We start from the raw sequence: 14,136 nt of genomic DNA on the forward strand, positions 1-14,136 counted from the left end.
TCTGCTTTGATAAGTCTTCTTAGCAAAACCCTTACCCTTACTCTCCAACTTCAGTTCCCATCTTCAGTTAACTCTCTCCCTTTCTTGCATAGTCTTCATAGCTAATACTCCCCAGGATTGTTTTTTCTTGCAATGCATAGAAGATGATTCCTCCAGAAGTACTTTTTTAAGTGGAAAAGGAGTCCACAATTCTCCCCAAGGCAATGGGCTCAGACTTAAACATAAAAAAAAAAAATCTACTAACACAGTTTTCCATGAATACTATGTTATTAATTCAGATTTGCTGTCTCACCTCCTTTCATATAACTCTTATTGATATGTTCATCCGAATTTGGTCAGTTGTTTGGCTTTGTTATAAGCCATTGAAGGATATAGAACTTACCTATCTAATTCAATATGTTCAGTATCCACTTTGACATGCACACATGGGCACTTGGGTTCATGATGATTTGGGGGAAAAAATAGCAGTAGAGTCAAAAGAGACAAAACCATGAGGCAAAGAAGGATTCTCTGGTACCTAGAGGATCATCCTCCATCTAATTTCAGTACTCAAGACGTCCTGCGCCCTCCATCTCTCATTCCTACTATCAACTACTTGATGACCATCCCTCACCTCATCCAGATGCTTTCTCCCAACTGTCTGGGTTAAAAAGATCTAATAAAGAAATTCACAGTAATTTATTAAAACAGAGGACATGGTAAAATTTCCATGGGTATTTACAAGAACCAAATGCACTGCTTTAACTCAAAGAAATAAACTCAAAGAAAGAAAGTAGAATTTCAGGATTTCTAGCCAGTAACCTTTAGGGAAGAGAGGAGTCTCCCTACCTTCTCCCATTATGTAAACCTTGTCTGCACCACTCATTCCTAAGGATAGGCTAGAGTGGGAGGTTAATGAATATAGAATTGCTAGATATTTTGCCAAGATCTTTTTCCTTGGGCTTATGCTATACAATCTGGGTGGCAAACTAAGATGGTTCCCTTGAAGGTAAGACTCCAGCTGGCATATTAGAAAAAGGGTCAGTAAAATAAAATTAACCCTTATCTGTTAAAATCCACTGTCTTCTCTAAGAGTGGAGGTTGAACTGTTAGATTTCACTGCCAAATCCATGAGTCAATATTATCGATAGGAAGCAATAGTGAGTCACTAGAGAAATACTTCAAAGCATACGAGTAGAGTTTTGCAAAGTGTGGTTCATGGAATTCTGGCTCCACAAGATGCCCTACTCCCGCAAAATAGTCTTTAGGAAATGATCCATATCATATTTCCATCTTAGAGAATCACAAAACATATTAACTTATCAATGTTCCTGACACACCCTGCTAGAAAGAATCCTGGTTACCTCTTCATAACTCCCACTACCCAAGCTTATCTGACCCAACCTTTCTTTTAAAAACATGACACGTGCTAATTACCCTTAGAATAAATTCTATATGGGTACACTTTATAAACCATCACCAAATAAAATGAAAAGAAGGAAATAGAAAAGAGAGGGGAGCTAACCTAGAGAGTTTGCTGTGGTTAATAGAATGTAATAAAGGAATATCTTGCTCTAATGGCAATATTTGATAACTCTATATGTGATCAACTGAATTTGAAATTTCTATAGGAACAGTAAAGTACTATTAATAATTGCAAAAGCCCTATAGCTCCATTAATCACTGTCTACAAACATTGAACATTCTTCTCATCCTAGTATTTATATGAACATAGTTTTACTTCTTTGCTAAACATTACATACTCTGCATTTGGTGTTTTACCTTTCATTCAATCCAAACCTAAGGATGAGGGTTTACTATATTGATTTCAAACTAAATAACCGAGAGAAATTATTAGAAAATAAATTTAAATGATTTTTTAACATTTCATCTTCCTACAGTCCAATTTTTTTTAAATGAACTGGCCTGTACTGTTATTTCTACAGCTGGATTACAGCACTGAAAGCATCTATCAAAAAGTGGCTTCCTTTGCATCAGGCTATTCAGGACTTCATGAATCGACCTCTAGAGGAGACCAGAATGTAAAAGAAACCCTAATCTTAAGAGAAAGGACCCACAAAATCACTACCAGCCTGTTGTGAGAAGAAACAAAAACATTTTTTATTACATAGCATTCAACTGAATGTTCCTCCAAAACATTAAAATTTTGTGATAATATTATCACTTTGTTTTTGAACCAAAGCACCAACATCTAATGTGACATTCAGAAAATAGAATATCTATCAACATCATTAATATCTCACGTTTCTGCCCCTCAGGCTGCTCGTGTTAGCATCAAAAAATAGTATGTTCCATACCCATGTCTTTTGAAAGCATAAATTCAATAAAAGTTAATTTCTTTTTTGTATTCTTTGCTAAATCTTCCATTCTTTCCTTTGACTGTAGGCTTCCCAGAATGCCTATAGGCCATGATATGGGAAGCTGATATTTGGAAAAATTAAGATCATGGAAATGAAGTGGCTTAAATGGTGAATAAATAATACAGCTAAACAAGGTCCTCTCTGTCAGGTCATCCTACAATCAACTAACCCAACTACCTCCCAGGACTTCCCAGATGAAAGAAAATAATAACAATTATTGCTATAAAAATAAGGAAGGAAGTAGGCTGAATTTAGGGGAGCAAACTCAAAAAATGCATCGTATGATTACCTGAATTATTACCTGAATATCTGTCACACTGCAAAGGGAAAACACAAAATAAGTCAAGAATGTCCTGCCCTGGAAGTAACATTCAGAGAAATTCAAAAGTAAATTCTAAGTAGTGACCTCATTTCTTAGTGGAACAATCCCAGTGTGGAGCCATGATGTTGTGATGCACTTGGAAGTCCCATGCCCTTACTAATGGAACAAGGAAAACAAGTTTCAGGGAGTTCAACTGTCAGATTTAAGTGCTCTGGAACAATTGAAAACAGTAATAAAAACTCACGGTCTTGTTTGTTCACAAAATAATAGTATTTCAGAGCTCACAAAGACCTTACAGCTCAACCCCTGTTTATGGCGAAATCTCAGGGAGGGAGTTGCCTGTTGAAGATCACCAAGGTTGTTAATGAAAGACCAGGAACTGAATCCGGGTCTTCATCCCTCCATCCAGTGTTGTTTCCACTCATCCTACAGCTCTTCATTGTTATAAAGAATGTGTGGTTTCACAGAGATAATGTAATCACCCACTTTCCGAAGTTGTCCAATGCCTCTAGTCTTTGCCTGAGATTGGAAACACATCGATTCCAGCAATAAATCATGTTTATATCTCTACAATCTCATGAAGAACTTCGTGTTGATTCAAATTATATCATTTTACAGAGAATCTTAAATGTGAAAAAGATATCAAAATTCATGCCATTTTTCATACACTCCTCACCTCTGCCCTCTCCCCCAAAGACTGCGAACTCTTCAAATAGATGGCAACAGTTTGCAGCTGTCATTCACCACAACTCAGATAAAGGATGCGTGAGTGTGTGAGCATGTGCTACTTAGTTCCTGTATTAAGAGAAGCTGCACAAATGAATCCATGCCCCCCAAAAGACATGCCGTAATACCCTAACCAACCTAATACCATAATCAAAAATATTCAATTAACAATAACAGATAGTCCTCTGTTCTGACAATGGTCTCTTTGTTCTCCCAGTATTTGCCATGACAATAATGAGGTCTTTCAGCAGGGGCATCATCAGTAATGTTCATGTCAGAAACCTGGAGCTCATACATCCGCTCCCCAGTGGAGCACTCGGCCTCTTTGGAGCTCCGCCATGGAATGCACAAACTGTGCCGTTACCAGGCAGCCAGCTAGTGACCACAGCCAACTGTAACACTGGCACAGAGCTTTCTCCTGAAGGGGAAAAACAAAAGCAACCACCTCAATAAAATGTGAATACAATTTTCCCTGAATTAAGCAGTTGTATAACTCACTTGAAAGTAAAAGGTATCAATGTTCAAAGTTACTCCTCAAAAACTACTGTTGCTATTCCTGGAAGATTCTAGAGCTCTAAACAGTACCATACATTATGCCAAAAAAATTTGTGTGAGCATTTTTATGTGGAGACAATTTTAAGCTTTTATATGATTTTCAAGGGATATGTGACTCAAAAAGAACTTTTTAGGTCTAAGATTAAGAACATTTCTCAAGATCCACAAGGTTTCCATCTTTAATAGATACTATATGGAGGGGAAAGGGCAGGGCCAGTCTTCTACATATGCACTATCTGACCACACATTTTAGGATTAGCCCACCTTTTGGCAAATCAAAGAGAGCTTGCCATGAGTCCAGTGGTCAGTTAGTCAATTATTTATTCATTGAGCACCTACTGTGGACCAAGAACTGACTGCCACCAGCCTACTACCATTAGGAGAGGCGAAAAAATTATTAAAGTCTGTTCTCTGTAGCCAGAAGGCCCAAGTTCAAATTTTAGCTCTGTCACTTCCTGGCTGTGACTTTACACAGGTAAACTTTAACCCTCCCTGCTTTAGCTTCCTCATCTATAAATGGGGATAATAGTATCTGTCACATGTGTTTGTGAGAATTATATGAATAGTGTACAAAAAGCACTGGAACAGTGAGTGTCCCTGATGAACTCTCAATACGATTATCAATATCATTAGCAAGGATTGTCAGCCAATAGTCACATCTCTGTGGACTCTTCCTGAGGGAATACATCTTGTCTCCATTTCACTGCCCACAGGTAGAGAGGATAAAGGAACATTCCATCAGGGTTTCCATCTTAAGTGGGCTTAATAGAGAGAGCCAAATATAGTTTCAGGTTTTGTGGGTCATCTGCTGCATAGTATTGCCTATTTAGAACCCAAAGACTGGCCTATAGTTGTCTAAACTCTGCTAGCCCCACTCCTTGATAAACTTGGAAGATTTTCCATCAGTATTCCTAGAAGCCCTAAACTAAGCCCACATTGTTCTCAGGAGGTCCCTGATGGGCCTAAGTAGTGCTGATCTCGCTCCAATTCTTGTTCTGCCTCATCTGTTGACTTAATGTGCACACTATAAAAGAAAACCCCTGGACTGTTCTGTACTTGGGAATTACATTTAGTGAAGATAAATTAAGAAATATCAAAGAGCACAATGAATTAGAAGGGAACTACAGGCAATCAGTCTATTTCCTTATTTGCCTCACCCACTTAGCCTGAGAAAATGATCTCAATGATCCCTTGCCTCCCAATCCCTCTCAAGCTTCTTCCTGGGCTTGGAACAATTTCTCCATACCCACCCTGACTTCTGAGAAAAAATACTTTCTCCAGAGTACAATTCTGTTTTCCATTCCAACCCATGTAACAACCATATAAAACCATTTCAAAGATGTGTACATAGTGGGATGTAAAAGCTAATGAACCTATAAAGCATATTTTTTAAAAAAGTAACCACTCTATACTAACAATTCCTCACAGCTTACATATACAATATTTATGCATGTATCTTTTTGGTTTAAAAATATCCCTCATATGTTTCCAAACCTGTCTTTTTAGAATGGAACCCATTCTTAAGCAGAGATTTTCATTTCAGTGACTCTTCACAGGCTATGAATACCCAGGATGCATAAACAAAGTTCTAAATTATGCTAGTGGATTATTTGATCAATCTTTTGAAGCAGAGTGAGGAGGTTCTCATGTTTTTAATTCCAGGTGTGATGACTTCAGGGAGGTAGGAATATGTCTGTCTTAATTGTATTCCCTGAAACTAGCACGCTGTCTAGCATACATTAAGTATTCAATATTCATGTGGAAAAGCATAAATAAATGAATTCCAGCTACTGACCTGATCACAGATGAAAATTAAATCTTCTAATTATGAATTTAGATTCTAAGTTGCATTAGGACTTTAAGGGTTGACAGTTACCGAAAGGTTTTGGAGTAGACATAAGTATAAAGGTATTCTAATTATGAAGAAATGGTGGCATCTATGGAAATGAAGGCAAGAATGCACCTCAGAGGTAGCTTCAATGGTGATCAAAGCATTAAGAAGAAACCTGAGGTTTCATCTCTCTCTGTGCTACCGCTTTTGTGCATCCACTTCTTCTTTCTCCCTGTGGTTGACTTTAGTCGTTATAGAGAATGAATGCATGAATTGTGGTCAAAATTCCAATGACAGTCATGGCCTCTTGTAGACAGTATCTACATGTGAAGATTGCCTAGCCTCCTCATTCATAAAGTCAACAGCCTGAGCATAAGGTAGAACAGCCTATGTAGCAATCATATCTAGGGTCAACATGGTAGGGTGAGCTACTCTGCATATCACCAATGAAGTGTTATGTAAGCAAGGGCCTACACAGAAACACTTATAAGAGAACCAAAGTCAAAACAGAGCTCCCCCTGACCAAAGATAAGATACAGGAGACTTCCCATTTCAGAGGCACTTGCTCCCACAAAGAGGAAAATGCTGTCTTGCCACTCTTTCCAAGTGCTTGAAAGTTGTGTCTTACTTTGGATGGTGGAACCCTGGGAGATATCTAGGTAGCTGCTGTTCAAGTCCAGCTTCTATCATTTGCCATCAGAGTCATGAGTGATTAGGGTGACCATATAATTTAGCTTCCAAATCAGGCCATTTTGAGAGAAGACACTACGAATAATTATACTGAGACAACGGATATAAGCAGGGAATGTCTCAGGCAAAGTAAGACATATGTCATCTTATGAATAATGTACAAAATGGTATTCTCTGCTTTGTCATCCACTTGGAAGAACATGATTTTAGCTCACAGCTTCCAGTACATATGCTCTCAGGTCCAGTTCCCCATGAAAGAATAATTTTGTTTTTTCAATACCAATTCTAACGAATTCAAAGAGACCAGTTACTCATGACCAAGACAATGGGTTTACATTACAAGAAAACAGATTCTGAGAGCTCAGCAGCCCTAACTCTGTGTTTGTTTGGAGTGGAGCAGGAGGAAGAAGGGTTTTATTTTCAGAAAAATGGAGTCTTTGGGAAGTCACTGGTTGAGATTTTATGCTGCTTAAACAAGTTTAATGATATAGAGGAGCCCTAGAATCCAAAGAATTCCCATTAAAATGACTATACAATTTAGTGTGTTTGCCTGTCATGGTTCCATGGATGCTTACAGAAGTCCATGAGATCCCTGTGTCTGAGACAAGACTTTATTACTTACAGCCGAAGCAGCCACTGACCACCACTTGTAAGCTGCAGCCTGTGACACAAGTTCTAGCTCTGTCACCAACTACCTGTACTGCCTGTAAAAAGTCATTCGGCTTTTCAAATATTTAGTTACCTCAACTTTATTGTTGTACTATGCAGACTCAGCCCTAAAACAGATTTCAAAACAGTTTACTTAAGTAACAGTTCTTGAGAAATTGTTGTTTTTCCTGAGCTCATAAGAGTGTAATCAACTACCCCACACTTTAAAAAGTTTACCACGTAACACAATAAATTACAATATAACTTAAGATTATGAGGAAAGTATAGTAATATGTAATTAAAATTGTAAATATAAAACAGGAGACCCCTTTTTTTGGACACTATTTAAAAGGTACTGGATTCGAGCTTGACCTTCTATAGAGCTCCCCTACTGTGTTGATTTAGCAGGAAAGCAATGAAGTGTTATGTTATGAATGTAAGTTTGAAACAGGAACTCTCTTGGGTGAATGCCATTGAACCACATCAAATCTTTTATTTTGCTAAAATCCCCCTCTCAGACAACTTTCCAACTGATTATACATATTTGTCCTTTATGCTTCATCAGTTTCTCAACTTGTAGATAAAAATAAAATGTTTTGCTCAGTGAATCTGTTCAATTGTAGTCACTGTAATTATGACTTTATTTTTAAATGATCCATGCTGTATTTTTCTATGCTGTAAAATAAACTGAATTGTGTTTTGGGGAATCTTTTCTCTACTCTTTGCAACAACATAAGGTAATGTGATCCAATAGTTTTGCTCTACTTTTGTATGGACTTTTCACTCTAGCTTCTCTCACTTTCCTCTGGAGTGTTAATTACATGTGAAATCTGATACTAATTGGACCAATGGAGTTATATATAGCCCTAGTTGGTTCAGCATTATTATATTTACTGTGAATTAGTTAATTATGGGACTTCCATAAAAATATACTGATGATGATGTTTTGTTTTGTTTTTTTCATGAGAACACCTTCCTGATCTTTTGAAAGGAATTTGTGTGTGTGTGTATGTACATGCGTTCATCATCTTTCTTTAAAATCTTACTTAAGAATTCCTAAGCCCTGAAGTAATACAGACATTTTAAGTTCCATGACAGGGTTTTAACTGAACAAAATGTAGTGGCTATAACAGAGCTACCCCTTCCACTACAGTCCTGAAAAGAAATAGGACGTTTCTGGGGCATCCAGGTGGCTCAGCTGGTTAAGCGTCCAACTTTAGCTCAGGTCATGCTCTCACCGTGTGTGAGTTCCAGCCCCACGTTGGGCTCTGTGCTGACAGCTCAGGGCCTGGAGCCTGCTTCATATTCTGTGTCTCCCTCTCTCTCTGCCCTTCCCCTGAGCATGCTCTGTCTCTGTCTCTCAAAAATAAATAAATGTGAAAAATTTTTTAAGAAAAATAGGAGGTTCCTCTGTCCTCATATGGCATTCATTTTCGGTCCTAAACTGTGATGTTTTTACCCCAGGACCTGTTTATACCTGGCTTGAAATGTAGTAGCAGCTTAGAATTGTGTACACATCGGTTCAGCTAAAGCAGTTGTAGGTGCTATTCTGTGCATTCCTAGAGAGGTAAAATTTCCAACTTTTTACTGAGAATAAACAAACATGCTATGTCACATAGGATCACTACCCTATCATGTCCTGCTGCGAAGTCTAAATGCTTCAGAAACCAAGTAAAATAAATGTGGCCACCTGACAAACCTATACAGAATGTATTTATTTAGCAGCAATAGGCCATTATCTAATGACAAATCCTCAACTTATTAGGTAAAACTGGTGACCACAGCATCCACATACTTAGTCAAAAAATAGAATTCGTTTTAAAAATATTTTCAAACATTTAGCTCTATAGTCATTCATTCACTCATTCATTCTCAATATGCTTCAGGCCCTAGAAAAGAGTTGCCTGGTAAACGGGGTCTCTGTCCTCACTGACAGACTGACCTTCTAGGGGAGGAGTCTCACTGTCAACTGGCAATAAGATAAATCAATGGATGAAATAAGTACAAAACATGATGAGCACAAGGAGGAAAATAACTAGCTTACACAAAGAGAGAATGAAAATGAGACCCAGACAGGGAGAAGAAGCTCCTTTGGGAAGAGATGGATTTCTGCTGGAACAAGGGAAACAAATGAATAATCGGACAAGAGTTTATAGATTCAAGTGTGCTGACCACGGACCAGGAGCTTTGGCAGTACAAGGAGCCAGGAGATTGCATCATACTGGCAAATACACAGAGCCCAGAATGGAGATGAGGTAATAACGGATCGCTGGGGGGCTTGGCCTTCATAGCATAACTGAGAGCAACTGGGAAGGGGTATGACTGAATGAATTATAATTAACTCTTAATTAAAAGTAAGCATTGCTCTAGTGTTGAAGTCTCAAATATTTTGCTCTGTGGGGTGGCATCCGAAACCAACTAACTAGCTGTTAAAGCACCATTACTCAAATTATGATGACATAAATTTTGTATCATTATTTCCAGCAAATTATAAACATTTAAAAATGAAATGTGCTAAATTTGCATGACATATTCTTGATATCACCTAACTCCTATACCTCTTGTTAGGCTGAATAATCAATGAAAGTAGAACTGGGTGCTGTTTTCCTACCACTCCTGGAACTTTTACCACTGATAAACACACCGTCATAGGAGAGTTTCAGGATAACAAAGTGTTGTGTGCTAAGTAATCTTTTCCTTACTCTGCACCTATTTGGCTCAGTTGATTATTGCCAATGGTAATGACTCTTTTAACACATTAAACACATTCACCAGGTAGCTTTGTTCTCTTCCAAGGCCTCAAGTTGTACCTCTAAAAGTGCCAGTTTTCTCCAAAGACCATTTTGTTTTCTTTTGTTTTCTAAATAAAAAAATAACTCAATGCACAAGGCCTAAAACCACAGGTCAATTGTGTCATAGGTAAAGGATATTCAGTACATTCTTTTGTCATATGGTAAAATACTTGCTTTGTACCAAAGCAGAGACATAAAAAAGGTAAGTGAGATCATAAAGAAAAACTATGATGAGAAGGGAACTGAATACCTAGCCCTGACAGTAAAGAATAAGGAGACTCCAAATTATCTTAAACATAAACCCTACTATATGATCATTAACATGAGCCAGAAAGAACTTCCTGGCTGTCTACAGGTGAACGTGTTGAAACAGAGGGAGAGAGTCACAAGTAACCAATTCATTAGACATTTTCATCCCCTTTAAAAAAAAAAAGAGGGAAAAGAATGAGTTTTTAACTCCTCATTTTCAAGATAAAGAAACTGAAGTCTGCTGGAACCTGTAAAATCTAGCTGTCTGGAGGTTACCTGAGAATAATGGAATTGGAGACACCAACTCCTGTGTAACATAGAAGTAGTGGTCTGAGAGGTAGAGATTTATTTACAGAACCCAATGGTATAGCTAGAAACTCTAGTAAATAATGTAGAAAAGGTAGAGACAGGTGGAAACATGTTGACCTTCAGAGAAATACATTAGGTTTCTTTTAATTTTCTCCTAAAGAACTAAAATCTGTTCACTGACACAGCACCATAGGATGAACCTTGGCAAATTGGGAGGTCAGTCATAAGATGGTGAGTTCTTGATATTCCTTCTAAAGGAGATATATCCCAAAGGCATAATGACTTGGTCACCAAAAACAGGAGTTCTGCTATAAGAATTACTGTGTTACTTCATACGAAAAGGAATTCAAATATTAACTTTTCCAAAAATCCCACAGCCACTGACCTTGCACTGAGAGACTTCCATAATGACAATGAGACGTGAAAGCAAGAAAACTCTCTGAACTTAGGGTAGAATAGATTTTACTGGCCTCAATGACAAGCTTGTTGTACTTGGCACAGGACATGAGTGACAGGAGCTATTACAAGTTCAGGCAGCACAGCTGAGAAATGTGATAAGTAGTAAATGTCTAGTTCTAGAGAATACTGACTTTCTGTTCCATGAAGGAGCAAAATACTGTGAATTACTATTTTGGCGAAGGTCCAGTGCATCAAAAGGATCTAAAAGTTCACCATTTCACTCTACGAGAGTAATGAGAAAGAAGTACTTTCCATGTTATAGTTTATGCATCGAAAATCCAATCCAATTAAGGATATCATTAAAAGAAATAAGGTTCCCAGGGTGGTGGGTACTAAAAAGTCTAGACTAAACCATAGCAGTCACAAAGTTGTCTTCAGCTACAACGTTTGGGCCATCCATAGTTAAAGAGGTTAAAAATACGTAGGTGAGAGCAGAGCAGAATGAATGTGGTGCCACCAGCCTCCTGCTACATGTCCACATCACAAGTAATTTAACAGATTAATTAAATCACAAGTGATTTAACAGATTAATTCCCCTTCCATGGACCTCTGAGTTACAGTAATACAAAACAGTAAGTTCCTGAAGACACTACACTGTCACATTCCAAGCCAAGTAAAAAAGCAAAGCAGTTTTCTTTAGCTATAGCAGCACTATCCAGTAGGTAGCCTCTAGCCACGCATAGATTTTCCACTTGAAACGTGGCTAGTGATGTGTTGTTAGTGTAAAATATATACTAAATATGGAAGACTTAATATCAAGATATGTAAAACATTTCATTAATATTTCTTCATATTTGCAACATGTTAAAATGAGAATCTATCAGAAATAGTGGGTTAAATAAAATATATTATTAAAATAATTTTACCTATTACTTTTTAGTTTTTTTATGTAGCTACTAGAAAATTTTAAATTATGTATGTGGCTCACAATATGTTTCTATTGGTCAGTGCAGAGATACACCTTTCATATGCTACTGGTAAGAAAACAGCGGGGTGCCTGGGTGGCTCAGTTGGTTAAGTGACCAACTTCAGCTCGGGTCATGATCTCGCAGTTTGTGAGTTTGAGCCCCGCGTTGGGCTCTGTGCTGACAGCTCAGAGCCTGGAACCTACTTCAGATTCTGTGTTTCCCCCTCTCTCTACCTCTCCCCTGCTCACGCTCTCTGTCTCTCTGTCTCTCAATAATAAATAAACATTAAAAAATAAAAAAAGAAAAAAAAGAAAACAAAACAGGGGCACCTGGGTGGCTCAGTAGGTTAAGCGCCCAACTTCGGTTCGTGAGTTCGAGCCCTGTGTTGGGCTCTGTGTTGATAGCTCAGAGCCTGGAGCCTGCTTCAGATTCTGTGTCTCCCTCTCTCTCCGCTCCTCCTCTCTGCTCATTCTCTCTCTCTCTCTCTCTCTCTCTCTCTCTCTCTCTCTCTCTCTCTCTCTCAAATAAATAAACATTTAAAACATTTTTTTAAAAAAAGAAAACAAACAGTAATGGAGACATGAGTTTCTTCTTCCAAAAAGTCTTGGCTGGATACTATACTGAGCTCGGCCACACAGTCTTTGTATCCCTAAGAAGCAGAGACACAGAAAGCTATACTTTTCTAGGTGACTGAGAAACTAGCAAATCTGTGATTCTACAAAAATTAAATAAAAGAACTATGAAATAAACTATCCATGTTGGAAATCACTAGAGCTTTTAAAAGAACAAGAGAAAAGGGGCTTAAAGAATCATGGGAATCGACCTCATTCAGATGGATGTATTAAAGATAATCAATATGAGGATTTTGTGAATTCAGAGGTAGAAACTAAAGTGAGACATACTCCACAATGCATTTGTAATCTTGCTGTAGGCATTGATAAACCAATCCCAACAGTGAGGTTCTGCTGTAACAAGATGGAGATTAGTTTGGTCTACATCTATTGCAATGCCCTTCTTGTATTCTTTCCTGTACTACAGAGCAGAAAGGTAAAGAGTACATGTCCCAGACTCTGTAACAGCGTAGGTTCCAGATGGGAGTTCTGGCTCTATCAATCAGATACACAAATATGAGACTTGAATTTGGAACTGAGTATGCAGGGAAAGAGTGGAGCAGAGCAGTCGTGTTGCGAGCTTGGTTCTCAAGCTGAGAGCTGGAGGAGCAGAGCTTCAGTTGGACAGGCAACTTTCCCATGGTGGCCAAGGCAGCAACTCCGCAGCCCAGTTTTGACATGAAGATTTGGGAGTGGTTCCTAGAAGCTCAGTCTAATATCTGTCTCTTCAAGTATAAAACATATACAAAAAGGGTACTTATAAGCTTGTTGGAATGAACTGATGCATAAAAAGGATTAGCACAGTGATTGGTACCTAAAAAGCAATTAATAACTGTTAACTATTATTAGAATTTTAATATTAGTTATCAGAATTTGAATTCAGGGTTGATCATGGGGGAATTCTGCATAGCAAGTCAGATTTTGGCCAGAAGTAAAAGTGATGAAGTTTTCCACTCGTGACAGACCAAGAAAATCCCTTTATCTGGAGTCACGTATTGAAGAAAAGTTAGAGAAACATCTTCCATCAATTCTTAAAAGATGATAACTCTCTCATGTAGGTAAGTGTAAGAAAGCTAGACTAGAGGAACTTGCCACATAACATTATATTCCAGGGAGCTAAGTACCTGGGACTGTTCAGGAAGATGTATGAATCTGGAGAGTCCATAAATAGAAATACCTCATTCAAAAGAATGATGCAGAAACCAAAATAAACAAAAAATTCTTTGCTGCTTAGTTCTTAAACTAATGGAGGATGTTAAATAACGGTTGAACTAATTTTCTAAGACTTCATTGCTGGCTTCATTTCTAGAGGGTGTCATTAGTTAATCCTTTAAATGGCTATTGAACAGGGTGCCTAGGTGGCTCAGTGGGTTAAGTACCCAACTCTTAATTCTGGCTTAGGTCATCATTTCACGGTTCTGTGGGATTGAGCCCCGTGTCCCACTCTGCACTAACAGTGCCAAGCCAGCTTGGGATTCTCTCTCTCCCACTCCCGCACATGTGCGCTCTCTCTCAAAATAAATAAGCGTTAAATATAAGTAAATAAATAAACAAAGAAACAAATAAATAGCTATTGAGCCTTCCATGTGCCAGGCACTGGCACTAGGCTAGGCAATGGGGATAAAACGTCAGGAAACAAATCAGTGGCCCATAGTTGCAGTGTGAGGGTTGATAGG

The 14,136-nt window shown here is 38.1% G+C and overlaps 1 protein-coding gene across 3 annotated transcripts in view; it reads left to right on the top strand.

Moving 5' to 3' along the window:
• The window catches only part of LOC109267632 (uncharacterized), a 122,712-nt gene extending 120,365 nt beyond the window's left edge, over positions 1–2,347 (top strand). For 2 of the 3 annotated variants that reach the window (XM_019450540.2, XM_019450541.2), the window contains exon 13: positions 1,926–2,347. In XM_019450540.2, coding sequence (XP_019306085.1) covers positions 1,926–2,025 — 100 coding nt within the window. In that variant the 3' untranslated portion in view covers positions 2,026–2,347. The remainder of the gene's footprint in view (positions 1–1,925) is intronic. The other variant, XM_019450542.2, reaches the window with a different exon arrangement.
• Positions 2,348–14,136: the final 11,789 nt, after the last annotated feature.

Source organism: Panthera pardus, unplaced genomic scaffold, assembly GCF_024362965.1.
Source record: "Panthera pardus isolate Hobbes unplaced genomic scaffold, ASM2436296v1 HiC_scaffold_2, whole genome shotgun sequence".
Lineage (NCBI taxonomy): Eukaryota > Metazoa > Chordata > Mammalia > Carnivora > Felidae > Panthera > Panthera pardus.